The sequence below is a fragment of the Oryctolagus cuniculus genome, chromosome 12 (assembly GCF_051225735.1).
Source record: "Oryctolagus cuniculus isolate XC-2025 breed Fujian yellow rabbit chromosome 12, ASM5122573v1, whole genome shotgun sequence".
NCBI lineage: Eukaryota > Metazoa > Chordata > Mammalia > Lagomorpha > Leporidae > Oryctolagus > Oryctolagus cuniculus.
Genome location: NC_142878.1, coordinates 25408284 through 25432270, shown reverse-complemented (window position 1 = coordinate 25432270; position 23987 = coordinate 25408284). Strand labels below are relative to the sequence as shown.

At 51.7% G+C, this 23987-nt stretch overlaps 1 protein-coding gene across 1 annotated transcript in view; it reads right to left on the bottom strand.

Moving 5' to 3' along the window:
- The window catches only part of NIN (ninein), a 111978-nt gene that overhangs the window by 47252 nt on the left and 40739 nt on the right, over nt 1-23987 (bottom strand). The window contains exons 5-11 of the mRNA XM_089309720.1: nt 12778-12817; nt 11397-11587; nt 4361-4507; nt 3768-3935; nt 2797-2933; nt 2321-2461; nt 1873-2047 (exon numbers count right to left, since the gene is read on the bottom strand). Coding sequence (XP_089165846.1) covers nt 1873-2047; nt 2321-2461; nt 2797-2933; nt 3768-3935; nt 4361-4507; nt 11397-11587; nt 12778-12817 — 999 coding nt within the window. The remainder of the gene's footprint in view (nt 1-1872; nt 2048-2320; nt 2462-2796; nt 2934-3767; nt 3936-4360; nt 4508-11396; nt 11588-12777; nt 12818-23987) is intronic.

Genomic DNA, 23987 nt, shown 5'->3' with positions numbered 1-23987 from the left:
TCAGAGAGACCAAGTTTGGTTCCTGGCTCTGTTCCCAATGCTACTTTCTTACTAACGTGGACCCTGGGAGGCAGCAGATGATGGCTCGAGTGCCTGGGTCTCTGCCACCCATGTGCAAGACCTGGACTGACTTCCTGGCTCCAGGTCTGGCCATTGCAGGCATTTGGAGAGTGATCTAGCAGATGGTAGCCTTCTTTCTCCTTCCCTCTCTTTTTCTCCCTTTCAAAAAGAAATAAAAACTGGACCTGCATATACAATAGTTTTGAGAAAGATTTCCACCCGCATTTGTTGAAGAAAAAAAATCCATATACAAGCCATTTGATATTTTCCCCTCCAGTGTTAAAGGCTGATTGGCAGAACATTATTTTCAAAGATTATCTTGCCAAAAGGATATAGAGCCAGTACATTCTTTAATATATTCTAGTTCACACCCTCACATAGCAATATGGAGCACAGAAGAATGTATTTGAAGCATTATTTTTCAAATGCCAACTTCTCCTAAGATGCCAATTCTATAACTTTAATTGTTCAAAATACATCTCAGCTCAGATGCTAAGACACTAAGATGCCATCGCTGTGTATCAGGCGTGGTGCTGGGGCTCGGACAAATCAGAGAGCAGTGCTGAGCACAGGCAGAGAAGTGGATGCGGACATAGCTGCCTAGGCTGTGCCAGGAAATGCACCATCCCCTGGCGACAAAGAATCGACTGAGACGCGGATGCAGCTGTCACTGGGCCTGCAGGCTGGGGACAGCTGGGAAGGGGTCAAAGGGTTTGGCCCTGAGGAAGTAAGAGAGCTGGTGGAGGTACAGTGGGGGCATGGGCATGGGGCTGGCAGCTGCCGGCAGGAGCTGGGCGAGGAAGGCACAGATGGGGGCAATGAGCCCCCTTTCTGCGGCCTGGACTGCTTACGGGTGGCCATGCTTTTATAAAGTGCACCAGCCTCACCAAAATGGATCCCTAGGAAGGTCGCTGTGACAGCAGGGAGGGGACACACTGCAGAGGCACTGGAGAGCATCAGCGTGACTCTGAGATGGACAAACGGACCACAGGTGAGGGACACTGAGAACGCCAGCTCCTGGGATTTCAGCACATGGTGATCATGGGGCTCAGCAAGAAAATTCCGGAGAGGAGGCAGTTGGCTGGTGAGGGAGTGATAATTAGCTCTATTTTTGATGTGTGATGTTCCAGGAAGCTTTCCTAAGAGCAGCCGTGGCACACGTTTCATTTGTACTCACGGTTTTGCACAATGCACCGGATGAGATGAGCCCCACACCAACGCCCAGGGTGGACGTGGGTGTTAGCGTTACCACGGCACCCACGTGTGCATTCGGAAACAGGGGTGGGTGACTTGGTCCAGGCTTCCCAGCACGTGGGGGAACCCAGACTGCAACCAGGCCAGCTGACCCCAGGCCCCTGCACCAGCTTTTCTGGTGAGGGAATCTGGAAAAGAGAGGGACCACTTCCTCCACAGAGGCCCAGGAGGAGAGGGAGGGTGCAGAGAGAAACAGCCTCCGTGTGGCAGGAGGTGAGCCACCCGCTGGGTAAGGACCAGCAGGGAATGAGGAAGGGATCTGAGGGAGAAGGATGGGCTTGGAAGAGAGGCTGTGGGCACGAGGGTGTCAACCAGCACCACACAGCCCTGACGACCCCAAGCAACGGCAGGGCAATGACAAGGACAAGATCACCACTCGTCAGTGCTGTCAGCACACCAGAAGCCTGGGTGTGCTTGCAACCCAGAGGCCAACAGGGCAGACACACAGCAAGACAAGCTGGGACCGAGCCCTGCACATACCTGTCCCCTGGCAGGCGAGACAGTTCCACCGGGCATCTCCAGCAGGGACACAGACCCCAGCACCGACAAGATCATTACCTTCAAAGAGAGCGCGAGGCGGTCCCGGAGGTAGTTCTCTTCTGTTTTCGCCTTTTCGATTTCCTGCTCAAGTTCTCCACGCTGCTTGCCCACCTGCTGCAGGATCTGCTCCCTCTCTCTTTGCAGTTCATTCTTTAGAGTGGTTATGCGCTCCTTGTACTCTTCATCCAGTTTCCTGCGAGGAGGGAAAGTCGAGAAGCTACCATCAAATCCCTCCCTGGTCCCTCCAAGCAGCTGCCAAAGATGGAAGCTTAGTCAGAGAGGCAGACGCCCTCCTGCAAATACCTAGGGTGTCCTGCTTTCTCTTAGGCTTGGCCACAGCTAAACCACCAGAGCTAGCGGCGGCCAAGCAGGCACAGCGCCCCCTGCCTTTGCGGCCCTGTAGCTGCAGGCGCCCCCGCGCGAGCCAGGGCGGTGGGAAGGGGAGGAGTCGCGCTAGGGGTCGCACCTGAGGTTGTACTCATTCCGCCTCTCGATGGCGGCGTGGTGATCGTCCACCTCCGAGGCCATGAGGGACTTGAGCTTCTCAGCCTTGTCCAGGTCTGATCGCAGCTTCTCTTTCTCTCGGACCACCTGATCCACTCGTTCTCTGGAATCAGAAACAAACGGAGTTAACGGGAAACGGTTTCTAGGCAGCAGAGGGACCTGAAAAACCTCTCCTCTGGCTTGCTTCAGTGTGAGGCCAAAACCAAGACAACCCAAACTCTCCCCAACAAAGGGGCCTTCCACAGCCTGCGCGCCAGTCTAAGCTCCGCCTCCCTTTCTTACTGTGGTAGGAAGATCTGTTCCTAGTTCAGTGAGAGAAGATTAGCCACAGGTGCACCCAGAATGGAAGAACAGAACAGGGGACTTTGCTGAGGGCATCTGATGGACTCGATGGGCAAGCAGGCAAAGGGATGGGGCAGGCAAACCTGCTCAACTCACAACAAGTGCCGGATCTCAGCCTTGAAGCTGGCCAGAGCCGCCTGGTGGACGCCGTTCTTGGTGACCAAAAGTTCATTTTCAAGAGCCAGTGTCAGTTCTGTCAGGTTGACATTTCCATCAAGGCTGAAATCCAAGGCCTAAAAATCAGAACAGAAGTTCAAGAAAAAATGACAAGTTCTATCCTCCGAAAGCAGAGAACGTGAAGGTCATACAAACTCAGGGGACTAAGTACAATCTAGATCGGGATGGGTGCATTTCTTTAGTGACTGCTTAAGAATAATCTTTAGGGGCCATGCCATGGCATAGTGGGTAAAACTGCCGCCTGCATTGCCGGCATCCCTTATGGCCACAGGTTCAAGCCCTGGCTGCTCCACTTCAATCCAGCTCTCTGCTATGGCCTGGGAAAGCAGTGGAAGATGGCCCGAGTCCTTGGGTCCCAGCACCCTCATGGGAGCCAGAAGAGGCTCTTGGCTCCTGGCTTTGGATTGGCACAGCTCTGGCCATTGCGGCCAACTAGGGAGTGAACCAGCAGATGGAAGACCACTCTCTCTCTCTCTCTCTAACTTTGACTTTCAAGTAAATAAATAAATCTTTAAAGAAAAAAAGAACAATCTTCACTCTAGAATTTAACGAAGTTCTCTTTAAGCAGAGTATAATATGGCTATCAGTTATTTCCATGTAATAAAACAATGTCCAGTACTGTCACTCAAAACGATGGTATAATTCTAGTCTGTTCCAAGTAGAGATAGTTAAGAACATTTCTCACATCAATAATTTTGGGGTTACAAATAGGGCAAGTAATTAGCCACAGATGACTCACTCAAGGTAGGAAAAGTCACTTACCTGCTGATCTCTGAGATCTTGTGAACATAAGAATCAAGAAGTAAAATCAAGTCACAGAGTCCCGGAAAGAACTGGAGACTTTCAACCCTCCCCCAGCCTGCCACTCTCCTCCCGTTTGGGGGCCAGACCTTCAGGATCTCCTGGCTGTTCTCGATGCCCTCCTCCTGCCAGGCGTCCAGGATTCTCTCCACGGAGGCCTGGCCCATGCCGTCATCCAGGCTGGAGAAGACCCGGAAGCCAACGGTGCCCGTCTTGCCGGAGGGGGTGGTGGTGCGCCGGCCGCTCTCATCAAAGGACTACAAGAGGAAAAGGGACCGCAGCAAGCTGAGCCCGGCTCTGAGCATCTCGACAAGCTGCCGGGCGAGCCCGGGGGGGGGCGTGGCCAGTGCTGACCACGACGAGCACGACTGCCGGCCACTGCTAGCGAGCAAGGGCACGCGGCCGCTGTGCGCTCTGCTCCGGGCCAGGCAGGCTCACAGAGCTCCTCAGGGGGTGCTGTGACTTAGACAACATGTGCTTCTACTGAGGGCTTCTTCAGGCCCCGAGCTGACACCAACAGGCCTGTGTAGTGGCCTGGGCTCATTTAGGATCATTCCTCAGCCCACACTCCCCTTCCTGATAGTTGAGTCTGTCTGACTCTTTACGCCTCACACGGCACGTCACCTCCCTGGCAATGATCCAAACGGGTTCGCCTTTCACAGCCGCCTTCTGGCATTTTTACCTGCATAGAGAGGTGCCTTTTCAGCTGTCTGTACGGAGTCGATGCGGAGGGCGTAAGGGACTTCCCGTGTTTAAACAAACCGTAGAAAAAGTCTTCCACACTCATGGTGCCTTCAGGGTCAAGGTTATGGAATGCTTCCTCGAGCGTCTAGAAAAGACCAACCATGTATTTTACGCAGAATAACACAAGGCCCAAAGCACACTCCTGGCCAACAGAAGTCAGCACCGGTGTGGTGCCCACAAGTCCATACGCTCGGCTACTACGTCCCTTTACTCTCACTTGACTGAGTTTACTGTCTCTTGCCACCTCACACCAACGACGTGAACATCCATTTGCAGCATCTTCCTTATCTTATGCAATTTAGTCATTGCTTTCTCTCTTACTCACACTTCAACAGATGTCTTAAATTTTGCTACCTATTATTATAAATTAAAAGTAACTTTAAAATATCAAGATTTAGCTTCCCAGTGTCAACAATAGAAACATTCATTATTTTATTTTTTTTAAAGATTTATTTATTTATTTGAAAGTCAGAGTTACACAGAGAGAGGCAGAGAGAGAGAAAGAGAGAGGTCTTCCATTCATTGGTTCACTCCCCAATTAGCTGCAATGGCCAGAACTGTGCTGATCCAAAGCCAAGGACCAGGAGTTTCTGGGTCTCCCATTTGGGTACAGAGGCCCAAGGACTTGGGCCATCTTCTACTGCTTTCCCAGGCCACAGCAGAGAGCTGGATCGGAAGTGGAGCAGCTGGGTCTCAAACTGGAGCCCATATGGGATGCCGGCACTGCAGGCAGCAGCTTTACCTGCCATGCCACAGCGCCGGCCCCTCATTATTCTTTTATACTGCAGTGCCCCTAGGTGATACATGGCATCCACACAGGTTTTTTCTTTTCTTTTTTTTTTTTTTTTTACAGGCAGAGTGGACAGAGACACAGAGAGAAAGGTCTTCCTTTTCCGTTGTTCACTCCACAATGGCCACTGCGGCTCACGCACCACGCTGATCCAAAGCCAAGAGCCAGGTGCTTCTCCTGGTCTCCCATGCAGGTGCAGGGCCCAAGGACTTGGGCCATCCTCCACTGCCTTCCCGGGCCACAGCAGAGAGCTAGACTAGAAGAGGGGCAACCGGGACAGAATCCGGCACCCTGACCGGGACTAGAACCTGGTGTGCCGGCGCCACAGGCAGAAGATTAGCCTATTGAGCCGTGGCGCCAGCCCCTTATTCTTCTTTTATACTGTGATGCCACCAAGTGATACGTGGCATCTACGCAGTTTTGAAACCTGTGGACCGGCACAGCAGAGCGACGTGGCTTCAGACACACAGCAAAGACTGAGGAGTTCGGGTCTTAAGCCCCTAACTAGGGCCTCAGAACACCACAGGGTGTGTCTGGGTTTTGTTCCAATGCTTTGGCTCAAGAGAAACAGACTGGATGAGGAGGCTTTTGTGTGCAACCAGTGGGCTCCAGGAGCTGTAGCCAAGGGGGCTTAGGCAGCTGTCCTGCACCCTCTGACCAGGATCTAGCAGTTGTCATCACAGAACAGGGCACAGGGAGACTGAACACAGTCCCACCCAGAGGCTGGCCTGAGACAGTCTGTTCCCCAGCCCCACAGAGGAATAGGAAGGGGGATGGAGCACAGTGAGTCGCTGAAGCTACCAGCAGAAAGGGACAGCAAACCCGCACCCTGGCAGGCAGAGCCTCCATATCTCAGGGGTGAACATGTCTGTCCGTGAACAGGCCTCCCCTGCACGGAGCAGAAATCACCTGGGATCTCTTGAACACAGACTCTGCTCTGCTCAGTCTGGGCTGGGTCTCTGAGTCTGCATGTCTTTCTTTCTTTTTAAATATTTATTTATTTATTTGAATGGCAGAGTTACAGGCAGAGGCAGGGAGAGAGATGTCTTCCATCCATTGGTTCACTCCCTAAATGGACGCAATGGCCAGAGATGAGCTGATCTGAAGCCAGAAGCCAGGAGCTTCCTCCATCTCCTGTGTGGGTAGAGGAGCCCAAGGACTTGGCCCATCCTCTGCTGCCTTCCCAGGCACATCAGCAGAGAGCTGGATCAGAAGTGGAGCAGCCAGGACTTGAACCAGCGTTCACATGGGATGCCGACACTGCAGGCAGCGGTTTTACTTTTTTTTTTTTTTTAAGATTAATTTTATTTGAAAGGCAGAGAGAATGAATAAATGAGAGACAGAGAAAAATATTTTCCATCTATTGGTCCCCAAAAGACCACAATACCCAGGGCTGTGCCAGGCTGAAGCCAGAAGCCAGAAACTCCACCCGGGTCTCCCAAGCACTTGGGCCATCTTCCACTGTTTTCCCAGGCCATAGCAGAGAGCTGGATCGGAAGAGGAGTAGCCGGGACTAGAACTTGTGCCCATATGGGATGCTGGCACTACAGGCCAGGGTTTTAACTCGCTGCACCACAGCTCCGGCCCCAGGTATTTTTTTTTTTTTTTTTTTTACAGGCAGAGTGGACAGAGAGAGAGAGAGAGACAGAGAGAAAGGTCTTCCTTTTGCCGTTGGTTCACCCTTCAATGGCCGCTGTGGCCGGCGTGCCACGGCCGGCGCACCGCACTGATCCGATGGCAGGAGCCAGGTGCTTCTCCTGGTTTCCCATGGGGTGCAGGGCCCAAGCACTTGGGCCACAGCAGAGAGCTGGCCTGGAAGAGGGGCAACCGGGACAGAATCCGATGCCCCAACCGGGACTAGAACCCGGTGAGCCGCCGCCGCAAGGCGGAGGATTAGCCTATTGAGCCGCGGTGCTGGCCTCAGGTACTATTCTTTTAAAACTTATTTATTTTATTCATTTGAAAGGCATAGTGGGGCTGGCATTGTGGCACAGTGGGCTAAGTCACAGCCTGTGATGCCAGCATCCTATATGAGTACCAGTTTGAGTCCTGGATGCTCCATGTCCAATCCCTGCTGATGCTCCTTGGAAAGAAACAAATGATGGTCTGAGAGCTTGGGTACTGGCCACCCATGTGAAAGACCCGGATGGAGTTCCAGGCTCCTGGCTTCAGCCTGGTCTAGTCCCAGCAATTATAGACATTTGAGGAGTGAACCAGTGGCTGGAATACCCCTTTCTGTCTCTTCTTCTCTCTTTGTAACTCTGCCTTTGAAGTAAACAAATCTTTTTTTTTTTTTGACTGTGACTTTTTTAAAATTTTTTAATTTTTTTAACTTTTATTTAATGAATATAAATTTCCAAAGTACAGCTTATGGATTACAATGGCTCCCCCCCCCGGAAATAAACAAATCTTTAAAAATAAAGTAAAAGAGTGAACGAGAGAGAGAGAGGAGAGAGAGAGGAGGGAGAGAGAGAGGAGAGAGAGAGGAGAGAGAGAGAGGAGAGAGAGAGGAGAGAGAGAGAGGAGAGAGAGAGGAGAGAGAGAGAGGAGAGAGAGAGAGAGAGAGGAGAATCTCCCATCTTCTGGTTCACTTCCCAAATGTCTGCAATAGCCAGGGCTGGGCTAGGCCAAAGCCAGGAGCCAGGGACTCAGTCTGGGTCCCCCATGGCAGGACCAGGGGTCCAACTACTTGAGTCATCACCTGCTGTCCTTCACAGTGCACCTGCACCCTCCCAAGATGTGCTTCAGCTGCAAGACGGGATCAGGGCAGAGCTGGGAACTCGAACCCCAGCACTCTGGCTTGGAATCTGGGCGTCCCAGATGGTGTCTTAACTGCTCTACCCAGCACTGGTTTCATCCTTCATGGAAACCCTTGAGGCATTTCTTTTATCTCTGTTTTCCACTTCACACTGACAAGGAAACAGCAGTCTCCATTTTCTCTCTTTCTCTTTTTTTTTTATGTCAGAGTTACAGAGAAAGAGGAGAGACACACAGAGAGATCCTCCATCTGCTGGTTCACTCCCCAAATGTCCGCAAATGCAAGAGCTGGGCCAGACTGAAGCCAGGCGCTTCATTCAGGTCTCACAGGTGGGTGGCAGGAGCCCAAGAACCTGGGCCATCTTCCCCTGCTTTCCCAGGTGCATGAGCAGGGAGCTGGATCAGAAGTGGAGCAGTCGGGATTCGAACCTGTGCCCACACAGGCATTGCAGGCTGTGGCTTAACCTGCCATGCCACACACTGACTCTAATTTTTGCTTTGTTAACGCTGCCTCTGTAGATAAGAAATTTCCAGAGCATGGAAATCATCGGGAGAACCAAGAATTCCTAACAGAGACTCTTGTGATCAAATCAACAGAGAGGTATGCAGAGCACAAAATTCTTGGGTTTTTGTGCCTCCTCCTTATCATCCACAGGAACGCGGTCATCAAGGTCATCCAATCGGAAGCTGCACTGGAAACCAGGTGCAGTGATGGGAATTAAGAAGGCTGACTCTGGCACTAACCACAGATCCACTCTGCTCAACCTTATGACCTCGGCCAAATCAGTACACAGCTGATTGCCTGACACCCTTCACCTGGAGCAGTCAAAGCGGTGGGGCAGGTGAGGGCTGCAGTTACGACAGATGGCAGAGTGGCCTATGGGTGCATAGAAGGATGTGAATTCAGCAGAGGGCAGACGGGCAGAATGCAGGTGAAATGGACAGCAAGGGCACCCCCTGTGCTCTGGGCAGGAGCTGCAGCTGGAACTGTGTGGACACCCGATTCCCCACAAACCCCTCACCAGCTCCTTGGATGGCAGGTTTCCTGTGGCACTAGAATAGGGATCGCAAACCCAAACAGCCCAAGGAACCCAGAAGGTGATGCAAATGAACAAGGCAGGAAGGGTTTAAGACTTCAGAAAGCAGCAAGAGCTGTGGAATGGAACCCGAGGTTATGCCCTCTCTGAAGGAGCCAGCTGCGTCTCACTGCCCACGGAATACAGCCTCATCTTGGGAGTTTTGCAAACCTCTCCTGATTTAAAAAAAAAGTAGCAGAAAATTCATTTTCTTTTTTTTTAGAAAATTCATTTTCTAATAAAGATTTGAGGGGCTGGCGCTGTGGCTTAGTAGGCTAAGCCTCTGCCTGTGGCGCCAGCATCCCATATGGGTGCTGGTTCATCCTGCGTGCTCATCTTCCAATCCAGCTCTCTGCTATGGCCTGGGAAAGCAGTGGAAGATGGCCCAAGTGCTTGGACCCTTGCACCCACGTGGGAGACCAGGAAGAAGCTCCTGGCTTCGGATCAGCTCAGCTCTGGCCATTGCAGCCATTTGGGGAGTGAACCAACAGATGGAAGAACTTTCTCTCTCTCCCTCTCTCCACTTGTAACTACCTTTCAAATAAAAAAGATTTATTTCAGCCAAGAGCTAGGAGCTTCTTTCGGGTCTCCCATGTGTGTAGCAGGGGCCCAAGCACTTGGGCCATCTTCTGCAGCTTTCCCAGGGCTATTAGCAGGGAGCTGGATCGGAAGTGGAGCAGCTGGGACTGGAGTTGGCTCTGTGATATAGGATGTGGGCAGTGCAAGAACAGCTTAACCTGCTGCACCACACCACTGGTCCCAGAAGATACAGTTGTTCAATAAGCACAGGGAAGCCAAATGAAAGAGGCTTTGGGCCAGATCTGGCATCCAGAGGGCCAGTTTGCCATCCCCACCCTGACACTCCCAGCCCTGGCAGTGAGACGGTGACTGGAGTGTCCCTTACCGAAGTGGGCAGCAGTGACCACACTTCCTGGGTACGCGAGACAGGGCAGTGACGGAATCTCACGTTGCTCTCAGCTGTCAGGTGTAGGACTCTGAGCTGCATGTTAAGGAGATCATCTCCAACACTCAGCCTCTCTGAGGTTTAAAGCTAACTGGAGACAGTGCTGGAGAGAGGGCAAGAACGCCCTCTAGGAGGAAAGGCACTAAGGAGAAGCTATGCTCAGTAGGCGACCCCCACCCTCCCCCCAGCCGCAGACCGGGGTTTCGGAGACCTCTGCTACAGAAGATCATGCAGCTGCTTGCAAGTTCATTCCAAGAATTGTTTCTGGATAAATAATCCAAGTTCGTGCAATATTTCTTGGCAACAAAGCAACCCGAGGTTCTGCACACTGCACTGGTTTACAATTTAGGAGGAGATTTTATGAGTCCACCAACAAATCAACTCCCTTTGAGCTGTTACACAGGTGGTCAAGGGGCGTGCAGTGGCCGCATACACGAGTGAGAAGGAAAAACCCTTTTCTGCAAGCCGGGCTCCTCAGAAGCTTTCGATGAGAAATCTCCTTCTTGTTTAGGAAGCCAATACCACTTATCCTCTGGAGCAAGCAGTCAGCACGTGGCATTACAATCAAAGACTCCCAAGGTTACCACGGTGGCCCGCACCTCTAATTCTCTCTAATCCTCCTTTTCAGCCCTGTGCAAGACGCATCTTGGAGTGATTTATCTTCCTGTGTTTCACAGCTACTCATGGGCCCGGTCCTGCAGGTTCCCTCTGTTTTTTAGAGAGCATCACGCTTGGAGCTGTACAAATTAAGAGTCTGCTGGCCGCACCTTCCAAACTCTTATTTATACGTTCAGAGCAACCACTGACACTTCCCCATCTCCCTGTGACCAGAGATGGTGACGGTGACGGCTCCTGGCTGCTCGACCAAGGCTTCCTCACGCCAAGACACGAAAGCCGTGCAACCCTCCCTCGACAACTCCGTTTTCTGATAAATGCTCATGTCTGCTGAAGGACCTGAGGATGCCATCACAAGCTTCCTAAGAACCCAGGCTTATCGGCCTGGTGTTCAAAATATTCCACCAAGAAAAATCTACTGAACAACCTGCCGATGTCTCCGTCCGGAGTGTTCCCCAGTCTTCTCGGTGAGTGACACCTCTCCCGATGTATGTGGCATTGTGGCTGCAGTGAGCTGGCGCCCGGTGGCTGCCTGTGGTCCTGTGCTCCGTCAGCAGTGCTGGGCACGTGGCACAGGCTCCAGATGTGTCAACAACTGTGGTCCCTCCCCCCCCCACCAACATACACAAATCCTCAGGTAGGACTTCCTAGGAAAGAAGCCAATGGAGTCTGGCGAGCTGCAGAAGCCACCAGAGAGCAGACGCTCGCGAGGGGCCAGCTACGCCTCTCTCAGCAGCGCGACTCCTGAGTGGAGGCACACAGCCAGGCTTACCTGCGCGTCCACATCCTGCAGGCCGTACTGCTGGCAAATGGAGACCAGCTTCTTCCGGTTCAGGTGACCATCACGGGTGATGCCCAAATCCTCGCACACTTCTTGAAGTTTCTCTTCTATCCAGTCGGGGGGAGGGGCAGTCCCGCTCGGCGAGGCATTCAAATCGTCTGGGTTCCAAAACCTTAACTGGCCTGAAATGACAGCCGGTAAACTGTGCTGTCTCCAAAGGAATCAGAGAGACAGATCACCTATTCCCAACGGGAAAAAAAAATGTGGCTTTGAAAATAAACACCCACGACCGAATCCATTTTGATACACGCCTGAAGGGCCGATGCAATGGAACCCCCCCGTCCTTAGGCTGCTGCCAGATCAGACAGGCAGGGCTGTGTCTCCTGGCAGTTGCGACTGTGTGAGGAACACCATTTCTAGGGCTCCACTGCACGGGGCTCGCGTCTGCCTTTATCCCAGCTGAGACCGTCACCAGCTGAACCTGTTGGTGACTATGAGGCTGGCTGAGAGCCATTCCAAAGTGCTTTATAAATCCTTCTTCAACTACTGTTACCTGTCTCCATGTTCTGGTCCAAGTACAAAAGTAGCTATTACTGGACAGAAAAAGAATTTTATATTTCAAGATTTTTACTCTGAGCCTGCCTCTAAATCTGCACATGTGACTATCTGGACCTACAGAAACCAAACAGACCAACGTGAAAGAAGAAACGGTTTGCCAGGTGCAAGGTCCTGATGGCCGATATATTCAAGGTAAGTTCAATTTGGAGACTTAAGGATCCGATGAGCTTGTTTAAGAAGCCAGACTCCTTAGGTGTGTTTATTACAAGGCCCTACTGGGCTGTCGTGCACTCACATATTAGGGATTCTGTGATGACATCACTTAAACGTGAGATAATCACTGGCTCAATGCCCGTGCCTGGAAGAACCCTGGAGGGAGGAGAGGAGCTTAGGGCTATCCTACTGCTTTTGGACAGACAGCAGCTCTTACTGCGCATGCGCTGTCATCACACCGCAGTCCCGCTGAGTCAGCTGAGCCACAGTGCCCTCTGGTGGCCAGAGGATCAACACGTTCTGATGCTTAATAACACTGGCTTGGTACTTGGCAAAGGATTTTAACACACTTAGGACTGCTAGCAAATTAATAGTCTGTCTCAAAGAGTCATTAGCCCGCAAGTAGGATCCTACATCCTAGGTGCCATCTCTTGCAGGTGTTAAACGCGAGGATTTTAAGGCTATGAGCTATCAGCTGGGGATATACTTGTGTTGCTGTCTCCCGTAGGAGAGACCCAGGAAGGTGAGGTCTGGGGAGTACCCTATGAACAACAGCCAACCCTTCCCTCCCGGCAGGTCCCGACACCCGCTGGGCTCTTACCTTCAGCTTCATACTCCTCACTGCCTTGCGGCTTCCAGCGCTGAGGAAGGCAAGAGACAAAGAGTGAGCTGCAGAACTCAGAAAGCAACTGGAGCCCCTCCTACCGGGAGGCACTCTCCAGCTCTCAACGCTTCAACTGGGGGAGTCTCACGCTTTCGGGACCGCCCAGTGCTTTCCTCTGAGTGGGGTCTCTTCCCCAAAGTGGCCAAGCAAAGGGGACCGGCGGGCATCTGCGGTGTCACATACAGATCCGCCCCTCTCATCTGTAAAGCGACCTACCGCAAGTACTCGGAGGAGAAGCAGTTGCTTAGGATGCTATGAGGAGCCTACACGGGACCCTCCGGAATTGGGAGATCAGGGCAATCTTCCTGGAAGAAGCAATGCCTGAAGTGCGACCTAAAGCTGAGCTGCAGAGGAGGAAGGCAAGAGAAGGGAGCGCTTCTCCACCTGCCGAGCGACAAAGCCAGCAGCCTGCCGCGCTTGCGCCAGAGCGAGGAGAGAGAGAGGCAGCCCAGGTCATGGCAGCTAGGAAGCTTCGTGAAATCAAGACACGTGACACAGGTGAGTGACAGCACGCGTGGTGAAGTTTATCTGAATTAGAGCATCTTGCTCCCTTGCGCTACGTTACGACTGGGTCTTCTCCAAGGTCACAGAGGGTGGTTGGTGTATTATGCTAAACTACCCAACTCAGGGCACAGTCAGGACCGAAACACGGCCCCTGCTCCATGGTGTGGCCGGCACTGGGCTGCTTCCAGCTGATGGCCATGGAGAGGGGGCATCCATTCCTGCCAGGAGGGTCTAGCACCCTCAAAGGCAACCCTTGGAGGAAAGGTGAGTGCCCCTTTAAAAACCGGGCTGCTGTCTCCACCATTCTGAGGGCGAAGCTGCCACTGGTAACACACCCAGCTCCTCTCCCACGATTCCACGGCTCCCAGCCTGACTTGGAGCCCAGAGACAGCACCAGCTCAGGAAGTCTGGCACATTCAGCCACGTGAAAGTGAAAGCCCAGATTGATGATGCAAAGATGGATTTTTTTTTTTAAAGTTTTTTATTTATTTGAAAGGCCTAGTTACAGAGAGGGAGAGAGAGATGGGTCTTCCATCCCCTGGTTCACTACCCAAAAATGGCTGCAATGGCCAGAGCTGGGCCGGTCCTAAGCCATGAGTCAGGAGCCTCTTCCTGGTCTCCCACGTGGGTGCAGGGGCCCAGGGTCTTGGGCCATCCTCTGCTGCTTTTCCAGGTGCATCAGCAGGGAGCTGGATTGGGAGTGAAGTGGCCAGGACTCGCATTGGTGCCTGTATGGGATGCTGGTGTCACAGGTGTGGCTTCACTCCTACGCCACAACACCGGCCCCAGAGAGAGATAATTCTTGCCAGAGAGAAGACACTAAAAGGTTCTAACAAAGCATGTAAGTTCCCTCCAGCTCCTTCTGATGACAACTGAATAGGAAGATACTTCAAAAGTTCATGCAAAAGCTGAGTTAAATTAAAAGCAAAGTCTGGGTGGGCTTGCGGCCTTTCGGTTAGAATGCCACCTGAGATGCCCATACCTTACATGACAGTGCCCGAGCCCGGGTCCCAGCTCCGCTCTGGAATCCAGCTTCCTGCTAACGTGCACTCTGGGAGGCGGCAGGTGATGGCTTGGGTGTACTGGGTCCCACCACCCATGTAGGAAGCTTGGACTGGTTCCCAGCTCCTGGCCCCGTCTCAGCCATTGCAGGCACTGGGGAGTGAACCAGCTGATGGGATCTCTCTCTCCCTCTCTCTGCCTCCCAGATAAACATTCACTTGAAAGATGATTTTATTTTGGTACAAAAAAATTTTTTTGAAATCCCAGCAGTTTTCCCACAATGCACATTTTCCATGAACTTCAGAAGAGTCCATGCATGTGGTCTTGATGAAAACGGAACCGGAGCACAGCATGGGTTTTGCCTCTGATGACTCATCTCAGCCCCCGTTCCCGCACAAAGACGCATCTCCAGACGGGGAGTGTGAGGCACAGAGGGACAGGAAGACGGAAACACCTGCCAGCCAACAAAGCATCACTTCAGAAGCATCCCGCAGTCCTGACTGTGTGGTCCCCAGCACGAATTCTTCATCCCACAGAACCAAATGATCCAAATGCACACCCTACTCTGGCATTTGGAACTGTGAAAAGTCATTATTCAGCAAATAAATTGGAAACAGCCTGGAATGAAATCCATTAAATCCACCTACAACAAACAAATGCGGTTTTGTGGTCCAATAACTCTTGGTCAAGATCGAGACCCAGCACATCACAAGCAGGGGATGGTTTCCACCACCAGTACCCGATGGAAGAAATGGTAGGAGCCTGGGTTTCCACCCAACCCAAACCAAGAAGAGAACCCCAGCTGGGACACACAGGAGCAAAAATGCAGCTCACATATCTTCAAAAAATCCCTAAAGCTACATCTGTTGTCTTACTGTATGCAATTTATTTCATACATTTGGTCATTTACTAAATTTATTTTTTAAAAATATTTACTTATTGGGACCGGTACTGTGGCACAGAGGGTTAATGCCCTGGCCTGAAGCACTGGCATCCCATATGTGCGCCAGTTCAAGACCCGGCTGCTCCACTTCTGATCCAGCTCTCTGCGATGGGCTGGGAAAGCAGAAGATGGCCCAAGTCCTTGGGCCCCTGCACCCATGTGGGAGACCTGGAGGAAGCTCCTGGCTCCTGGCTTCAGATCTGCACAGCTCCGGCCATTGCAGCCAATTGGGGAGTGAAACAATGGATGGAAGACCTCTCTCTCTCTCTCTCTGCCTCTCTTCCCACTATGTAACTCTAACTTTCAAATAAATAAATAAATCTTTAAAAAGTTATTTACTTACTTGAAAAGCAGAGTTGCATAGAGAAAGGGAGAAGGGGCAGGGGAGAGACAGAGAGAGAGATCAATCGATCAATCTTCCATCTTCTGGTTCATTCCCCAATCAGCTTCCATAGTCAGAACTGTGCCAGGCCAAAGCCAGCAGCTTGGAATTCCATCCAGGTCTCCCACATGGCTGGAGGGGCCCAAGCCCTTGAGCCACCTGCTGCTACTTTCCCAGGCGCATTAGCAGGGAGCTACATAGGAAGCAGAGTAGCCAGGATTTGAACCGGCATTCATACAGGATGCCAGTCTCACAGGCAGCAGCTTCACCTGCTGTGCCGCAACGCCAACTACCCTCGACTCATTTGGAAAAGCCATGAGTTCGAGAACCAAGAAGCTCCAAAATACTGTTTCCAACACCCATGAGTCTTGGGTTCTGGGGCCTCTTCCTCATTCTTTCCAGGACAGTTCTCCCTGGCAGCCTTCTTTCTCCAATGCCCCCCCCCCCCCAAGGGATCCAGTGTTGACCTGCAGCACAGGTTTGGCAGCCAGACCTCCTGGGGCTGGATTCTGATATGGCCAAGTTTCTTGATCTCTTTTGCCTCAGTTTCTCCAGCTATACAATGGGAGTAAGCAGTACGTATTTCATAGCATTAGGGTTCAAGTGCTTAGAGTTGTGCTTGGCACATAGAAGGCCTGCACAACTGTGTCATTTTTCTTGGACAATTGTTTTTGTAACACATACTAAATTTATATTTGTACAATTTTTTCATCACCGTGTCTTTTAAATTCAAAGCATAAACGTGGGTAGGCCTGAGGAGCCACCCTTTTTCACTTCAGTTTGTAAGAAAAAATGCCCAAGACCGCAGCAGAGATGCTAAGAACACTAATGATTTATATAAAAGGCAGTGCAATTAAACATGGGACCAGGGTTGGCACTGTGGTGCAGTAGGTTAAGCCTCCACCTGCAGTGCCGGTATCCCATATAGGCATCAGTTTAAGTCTTGACTGCTCCATTTCCAATCCAATTCTCTGTTAATGGACTGGGAAAGCAGTGGCAGATGGTTCAAGTCCTTGGGCTGCTGTACCCATGTTGGAGACCCCAAAGAAGCTCCTGGCTTTGGATCAGCCCAGCTCTGGCTGTTGCAGCCATTTGAGGAGTGAACCAGCAGATGGAAGACCTCTCTCTCTTTTTCTCTAACTCTACTTCTCAAATAAATAAATAAATCTTTAAAAGAATATATGTATGGGGGACCAACGAAGTAAGGGTAAACTAACACTAAGTACTCTCAGTGCTCTTGTTAAATTAGCCAGAGATTTAACTCCTTTGGCCAGTGAGACTGACTTAAAATAGGGCTGTTTCCATGTTTTTGTGTAAAAAGATCCTATTATTTTTAGTAAAGGAAATGGCTTCATGAAACAAAAGCAAACAAAGTCTTTATGCTTGTTGACTCAGTAATTTCACTTGACATCTGAAGGCAAGAAAAACTAAGCAGGAAGAAATCATATGTATAAATATGCAAATCATAGCACTTTTTAAACAATGAAGTATTAGAAACAGCTCAAATATTGAACAACAGGGCATAAAGTATTATGATTCACCCTAATGTAGTCATTAAAAGTATAATTAAAAAACCACAGAGAAACATTGGAAAACATCTCAGGAAACATTAAGTGAGAGACCATAATGAAAACGCTGTCTTCACAATGATTACCACTGGCAAAAATATTTACTCAATCAGACAAAGGCTGGAAGGAAACAGAGATCATGAAACAGACATTTTGGCTGAGACACGTGGGAGACGAGCTTCCTGTCGGGAACGTAGCTTATGCAAGGGGAACAGGCACAGCCTACAAGGTTCCTTTTGCCCACCTGTCCTCCCATTGTCAGAAAGTTAACGCTGGCCTGGGCGGGGGCACGCGGAGGGAGAGGAGTGAGACCCATTGTGCACCACATTCCTCAACAGAGGCCCAGGAGTGGGCTGGGTACAGCCTGGGTAGGTGAGTTCTTCCGATGCCAACGCCTGCTCAGCTGAGTGGCAACCCCTGGAGATGCTAACTTGGGTCCTGGCCTGGGGACGGAGACCACCCCCAAGAGGAGTTCTAGTACAGTCTGACCCTACAGCGCCAGGCACAGCATAGCTTTCTAAGGCTCAGCCAGTGCCTCGCACAAACTCTTAAAGCAGGTGGGGGTGGGAGGGTGGCAGAGCAGGGGAGCACCCAGGCGTGGTCTGAAGCTTGGAGGCCCAATGGTAGCCCCGGCACTGCGCCCACGACCCTTCAGAGGAAACACAGGGCCAGCTAGGACCACCCTGCCAGGAACAGACGTGCATGCTAACAGCCGCATTCTCATTCCAAGCCCACCCCAGACATCAGCGGGGGTCTCCATCAAGGGTCCCTTCCTTTCAGCAGACTGGGGAGGGAAGCCCTTCCTCCACATTTGTTATTAAATTCCAATTTCGGGGTGCGGGTGAGAAGATTTAATTCATTCACAGATCATTTATTTTCATTCTCACTGCCTGGAGCCAGTCAGTCCACTTAAAAAAGCAGGGGGAGGGGGCAGGAGGTGGGTTAGGAGGATGGCGGCTCAGATCCCCGGCTCACTGTGGAACAGGGCCGTTCACTCGCGGCCGAAGCTGGCCGGTGGCCTCTATACAGACCCGCCAGGTGCACTGCAAGGAATGGACTCCAGACTATCTTTGGAGAAAAAGGCAGGGAGGACTGGATGCAGTAGAGTTTTAATTTCTGCCCTGGAAATCTTACGTAGCTTCTCACCGGGGGAAAACAAGTCGGAATGCACTGTAGTCATTCTGTAGGGCTTGGGCTGCTCCTCACTCTGAGCTGGGACCCCTGAACCCCGAGGATGCGAAGGCAGGACGCAGCCTCCCATCTGTCTGCCTCAGCCCAGAGTGTAAGTGCCAACTGGAAGTCGCTGACCGGAGGGAGCGACATAGCTGGCCCAAGGTTCTAATCACCGGGCACAAAGAAGCAATCTTCTTCAGTAAATAAAACTTGGAGGCCAGGACCGAGCGGAGGGGTCTGTGTAGGCGAATTCCAGGTCCAGGCAGCGAAATTCCAGGACTGGGGCAGAAGGTGACTGCCACTTGCCTGTAACTTCCCCAGATCAACTGCAGCCCACCTGCCCAGCATCACTGACCAATCAAAGGAGGGTCACGAGCACCACTGACCAATCAGGAACTTGGACACAGCTGAACACGCCCCTCCCAGCCCCAGTGTCAATCTGTAAGAACCCTCACCCCTAACTCCTTGAGGAGCCCAGGGAAAAAGCAAAAGCTGTCCAACGCTTGCAACAAACACCTGCTTTCTTCCAGCATCCCGATGCCATCGGTCACTATTCTGCACGCTGGGTGAGCAGACCCAGGGTTAGGGTTCTACAGCAAGCCCTCCAATGAGTTTGGGGGTCATTTGGCAACAACTCTGGAGAGAGAATAAAATCACGGAGTGGATAAGGGTTTGGCCCAGAGGCTGCCTGGGTGAAATCTGGCTCTGCTACTTTCTGTGACTCCTTGGCACTGTTTTTTTTTTTTTTTTTTTTTTTTTTTTTTTTTTTTTTTTTTTTTTTTAAATAAAGACATTTAATTATTCAACAGGAAGAGTTAGAGACGCAGAGGCAGAGATCTTCCATCCGCTAGCTCACTCCCTAATTGGCAGCAATGGCCAGATGGGCCGATCCGAAGCCAGGAGCTTCTTCCTGGTCTCCCATGCAGGTGCAGGGGCCCAAGGACTTGGGCCATCTTCCACTGCTTTCCCAGGCCACAGCAGAGAGCTGGATCGGAAGTGGAGCAGCCGGGACTCGAGCAGGCATCCATATGGGATGCGGGCACTGCAGGCACTATGCACAGCGCCGGCCCCACCCTCAGCACTTTCACCTGCCAGGTGGGGATGACCCTCCAAGCCACCTGATGGTACCAGAGGCACACACTGGGCACTCAGGAAAGCTCAGCGCTCACCTTCATCACTTCAGCCAGAACCAGGTTGGGGCTAGGGGTTTGGACTCCTGGACCTTCAGCTCCCTGACTTACTGGCTGTGTGACCTTGGGGAAGTGACTTAAGCTCTCTCTGCAAGACAACAGCTGCTCTGAGGATGTGTTTCGGGTCTGGGACGCCCTCAGAACAGTGCCTGCGAGAACCGAAGGGCCAGGCATTTGCTAAATAAATAAATGTAAGAAATACTCTTCCTACCACGTGGATGCCCAAGGCCAGGCCCAGGGCAGGACGAAGAGCAGCACTGAGCCCGGTGATGTTTCAGATGAAACCCACAAAAGACTCTTGAAAATCGACAGCTCCGACGTGGGAGTTGGCTTGACTTAATCATGGCACCAGGTATTCACGGACCAGCACGTCACGCTGTATACCGCCAACAAGGGCTTCTTATTCACCAGCTATGCCTGAAAGCTGGGGAAATCGCCCCAGATGCAGCTCTCAGCTTGGGGATTGCGATGAAGCATTTGACTTGGATTCCACTTGGGAGCAGGGCTGGCCCTGAGGCCACGCCCCTGCAGACAGTGCCCCCTGGTGGCCACAGATGGCAGGGGCTGCCCTGTGTCTGCTGGTTACCATGCCAAGTGCTCTGGCCCTCAGCCCCAGTGACAGTAGCAGCAGGCGACAGGGTCAGAGGTTGCCTGGCCCCAAAGTGGCCGCTACAGAAGGAGTCTCGCCCCACACCCCCGCCGCCTCCCCCGCATACCTCCAGATGGACAAAGGGAGCACACAGCTGCCCTGTGGCCCGGGCATCTCCGCGTCACGCAGGCCATTGTGCCGCCGCTTCCTGGACTGTGCTACAGCTGGACAAGGGTGTCCTGCACACATCGGCGGGGCAGGCGGCACCCATTCCAGGAATGCTTTCTCTGTAGAGACACCTGCTCAGCTGCACTGTGGAGCAGATGGCTGGAGACTCTCAGAGTCCCGGCTTCCAGCCCCAGCCGGGCCAGCATCTGCAGCCTAAGGCCCCCAACCCCCGCACTGCCCCTGGGCCACAATAGCCTGGCCCCTGCCCCCACCAGCCATCTGCCGCGATGTGGACCTCTGTGCCCGCAGAGTGCACGGCTAATTAAAACGATTACGGGGGCACACACGGGGCTGTTCTCTCCCAGCACAGGTTGCTGGGCCAACCTCCGCAGCCTTGGAGCCCAAAGCAGATTCTTTTTTTCTTTTTAAAGGGGAAAGCCTCGGAAGCCCAGAGCAGAACAGCAGCTCCCAACAAACTGAGCTGCAGTGTCCGATGTAACGGGACAGCACACGGAACTACACGCAGCAAATGTCAGAGGACTCAGGGTGAGGACACTGCCTGTGAGCCTAACCCCAGGACTTGGCGAAGTGCACTTGGAATCCTCCAGATCTACGAAGCCAGAGCTCTGAGCCGGGCACTAGAGGCGAAGGGTGCCTAGGTGGGCTGCCTGTGGTCTCTGCAGGGATGCGCTTGCCACACGGCCGCCCCTGAAGGTACAAGTGACGGGGCCAGCCTGACCGCTCACCTCCCAACCTCTCTGTTCTGAACTCAGGGACAAGCCAGTCAGCCACAGGGCCAGCCAGGACTAGAATGCAAATCGGTGCCTTCGTCTTTAAAAGCAATTAAAAGCTACAAGTGCCTGCCGGGGATAACAGGAATTATTGCATGGTTTAAAATGCACAGGCATTTAGATGCGTCTGGCTACCTTGCCAACAAGTTTCTGTGCCGCTAGCATGAAGCACTGTGAATTTAGCATCGCAGCCTTAACCCTCGTCTCATCCTGAGGTTGGGGACTGGTATTGGTTCCCTGAATTTTAACATCCTTAAAGAAAAGAGTTAACAACAACGACAACAACAAACCTCTCCTGTCATCAGAGTGGAACTGCTATGTGGAAAATATTCCATGGCACAGCTGGAAAATGTTACTATCATCATGAATCACCTTGTTCATTTGTGGGCTGCTGTCTCTTTTAATTTCTAGTTAGAAAATGCCTAATAGCAATTGTGGGTCTGGAAGGAGGGAGGGGCAGGGCAGAGTCCAAGACCCCTCCCTCCCGGGCCAGGGCAGGAAGATACAGCGGAGGGACACCCAATTCCGGGCAGCTGTGTTGGGACAGAGCCATCTGATTAGCTTTGAAGGGGCTTCTTTCCATCACTTTCAAGTCACCCACACGCTCGTCCCGAGTGAGCGTTTCATCTTTTGGAATAGCCAGATGATCTGATAAGACTCAAGAAATACAAAGGCAAAGACTGGAATGCCATTATTTAAAAAAAAAAAATTTATCATGGTGATGTGGAATCATTTGTGAAAAAGGCATTGCGAATAAAACTGCTTTGTCAAAGACTAGAGCAGAAAAGGTAACAGGAACGATGGGAAGGCAGGTGCACCCCGACTACCAAAGTCTCGGGGCAGGCCTGCCCCCATCTTCTAGACGCTTGCTCTGAATTCAGTGTTGACTCTATATAACAGACAGGAATAATTCATCAACTTTAACTGCCAAGTTATGCATATATGATAATCAGCAGAAGTGGAAAAGAAGTCAGCTTCACACTTTCTGAACTTTGAGCACTGTGGGTAGTAAAATCAGTTCTTTTTTTCTTTCTTTATTTGCTTTTAGCTGTTAAACAACTTGCCCTGTTCCCACACCCACACAAAGGCTGGCCCTGCCCTTCCATCCTTGGGCCAGGCAGCAATCAGCTTTAACTTTTCCCTCAGCTTCTCACTGAAACTGCAAGGTGCAAGCCACCGGTTTTGGCTTACGTGCCTATTGTCTACGGTTAGGGAGATCATTGTTCAAACCCCTTGTTTTTGATAAGAATCTCACTAGACGGGCTTTATTCCCTGTGGAGGAAGCCAGTTAACAAGCTGTCTCCTGTTCCCAACCAGGCCAGAAAGCACAGCGCCTGCCCCAGTTGTATTCATTGCACAACCTTCCTCCCAGGTCTGCCTAAGAGAGAACAGAGTTGACAATCCGTTTGGTTTTGCTGTTCCCCCTCGCGCCCACCCTCAGAAGAAACGCAAGCATACAACTGAAGTGAACTCAGGAGCTACTGCACAGGAAAGGGGAAAAAAGTTTACTCTTCAAACCTAAAGCCGCAATTCTACTTCTACATGGACTCGGGCAAAAACAGCCACAACCAAAAGCTTCCCATCAACCACACCTTAGGCTGGAATCAACACCGTGTCCTTTGTTAGTGTGGATGCATTTAGGAGACAACATCCAACTGGACTGGCTCCAGTGGGAATGATGGCATGAAAAAACAGAAACATGGCCACTTGCTGACACGAGAGGTCGGACTGCCCCGGACTCCATCTGCCAGATACACACAGCAGGCTGGAAGGGACAGGCACATGGCCGCCCGGCGGTGGATGGAGCTGACCCCCGGGCACCAGTTCATGCTGCTCCAGCTTTTCTACGTGACATCTGGAAACACACATTTAGTGCTGACAACTGAGCAAGGCTACAGGTGTCTTTCCCTCCTGAGTGGCTGCCTCGCCCTGCAGACCCGGCTTCCCAGGGGGACGCACCAAGTGGTTAGATTCGATAGGTTCTTTTGCAACAGGAAGAGGCTACATCGATAAAAGCCCTAGCGGTGAGAGGGGACAGGATGGAGGCTAGTCGGACACTAACGTGTACGAGGTGAAATGCAAGTCAAACATGATCAGAACCAACCAGATTGGTCCTTGTGGACGCCATCCAGGGGACACAGCCAAGGCGTTGCAATGGTTGCTACAGCTGCAGTGACAACTGTGTAGGCTCCCAGCCACGGCACTGCGTCCCGGAGGTGCGGGGCCAACAGTCACCAGATGAGCTCCAAGTCGCTCGTGACTAATGAAGCCTGCAGCTTCACACGGGACTTACATTAAATATAAATTTAGTGGCTTCAAAGCCGTCTCTGTGACAGCCAGGCTGTCACTCGCCTGCATGGCTGGATGTTTTCCTGAGTGGGCGACAAAGGGTGAAGTTGTAGATTTACTGCCGAGAACGGTCACCATGCACAGCAACCTAGCTCTCCTTCTGCTATGGGAGAAGGCACTCCAAATAAGGGAGCAGAAAAAAAATCTACAAACCCAGGAGCTCTCATCCCCTCCTACTGCGGAAGAAGCCCAGAGGGAAAGAGGAGGCACTGTTGTTACCTTTGTGAGCAACCTGGGGGCGGCTCTGAGAGTGCTTCCAGTGCATGGCCCACCCCCCACAGGGCCTCAGGTCAAGTTAAATTAGGACTGGATTCAACCAAGAGCTAAAATCAGTCTCCTATTTGGTAGCAATAACCAATATTTGGTAGAAATAAGCAAACTTCTTCCCCTTCATTTAACTTTTTTTTTTTTTAAGGATTTATTTATTTGAAAGGCAGAGTTACAGAGAGAGATTGATTTTCCATCCGCTGGTCACTCCTCAAATGGCC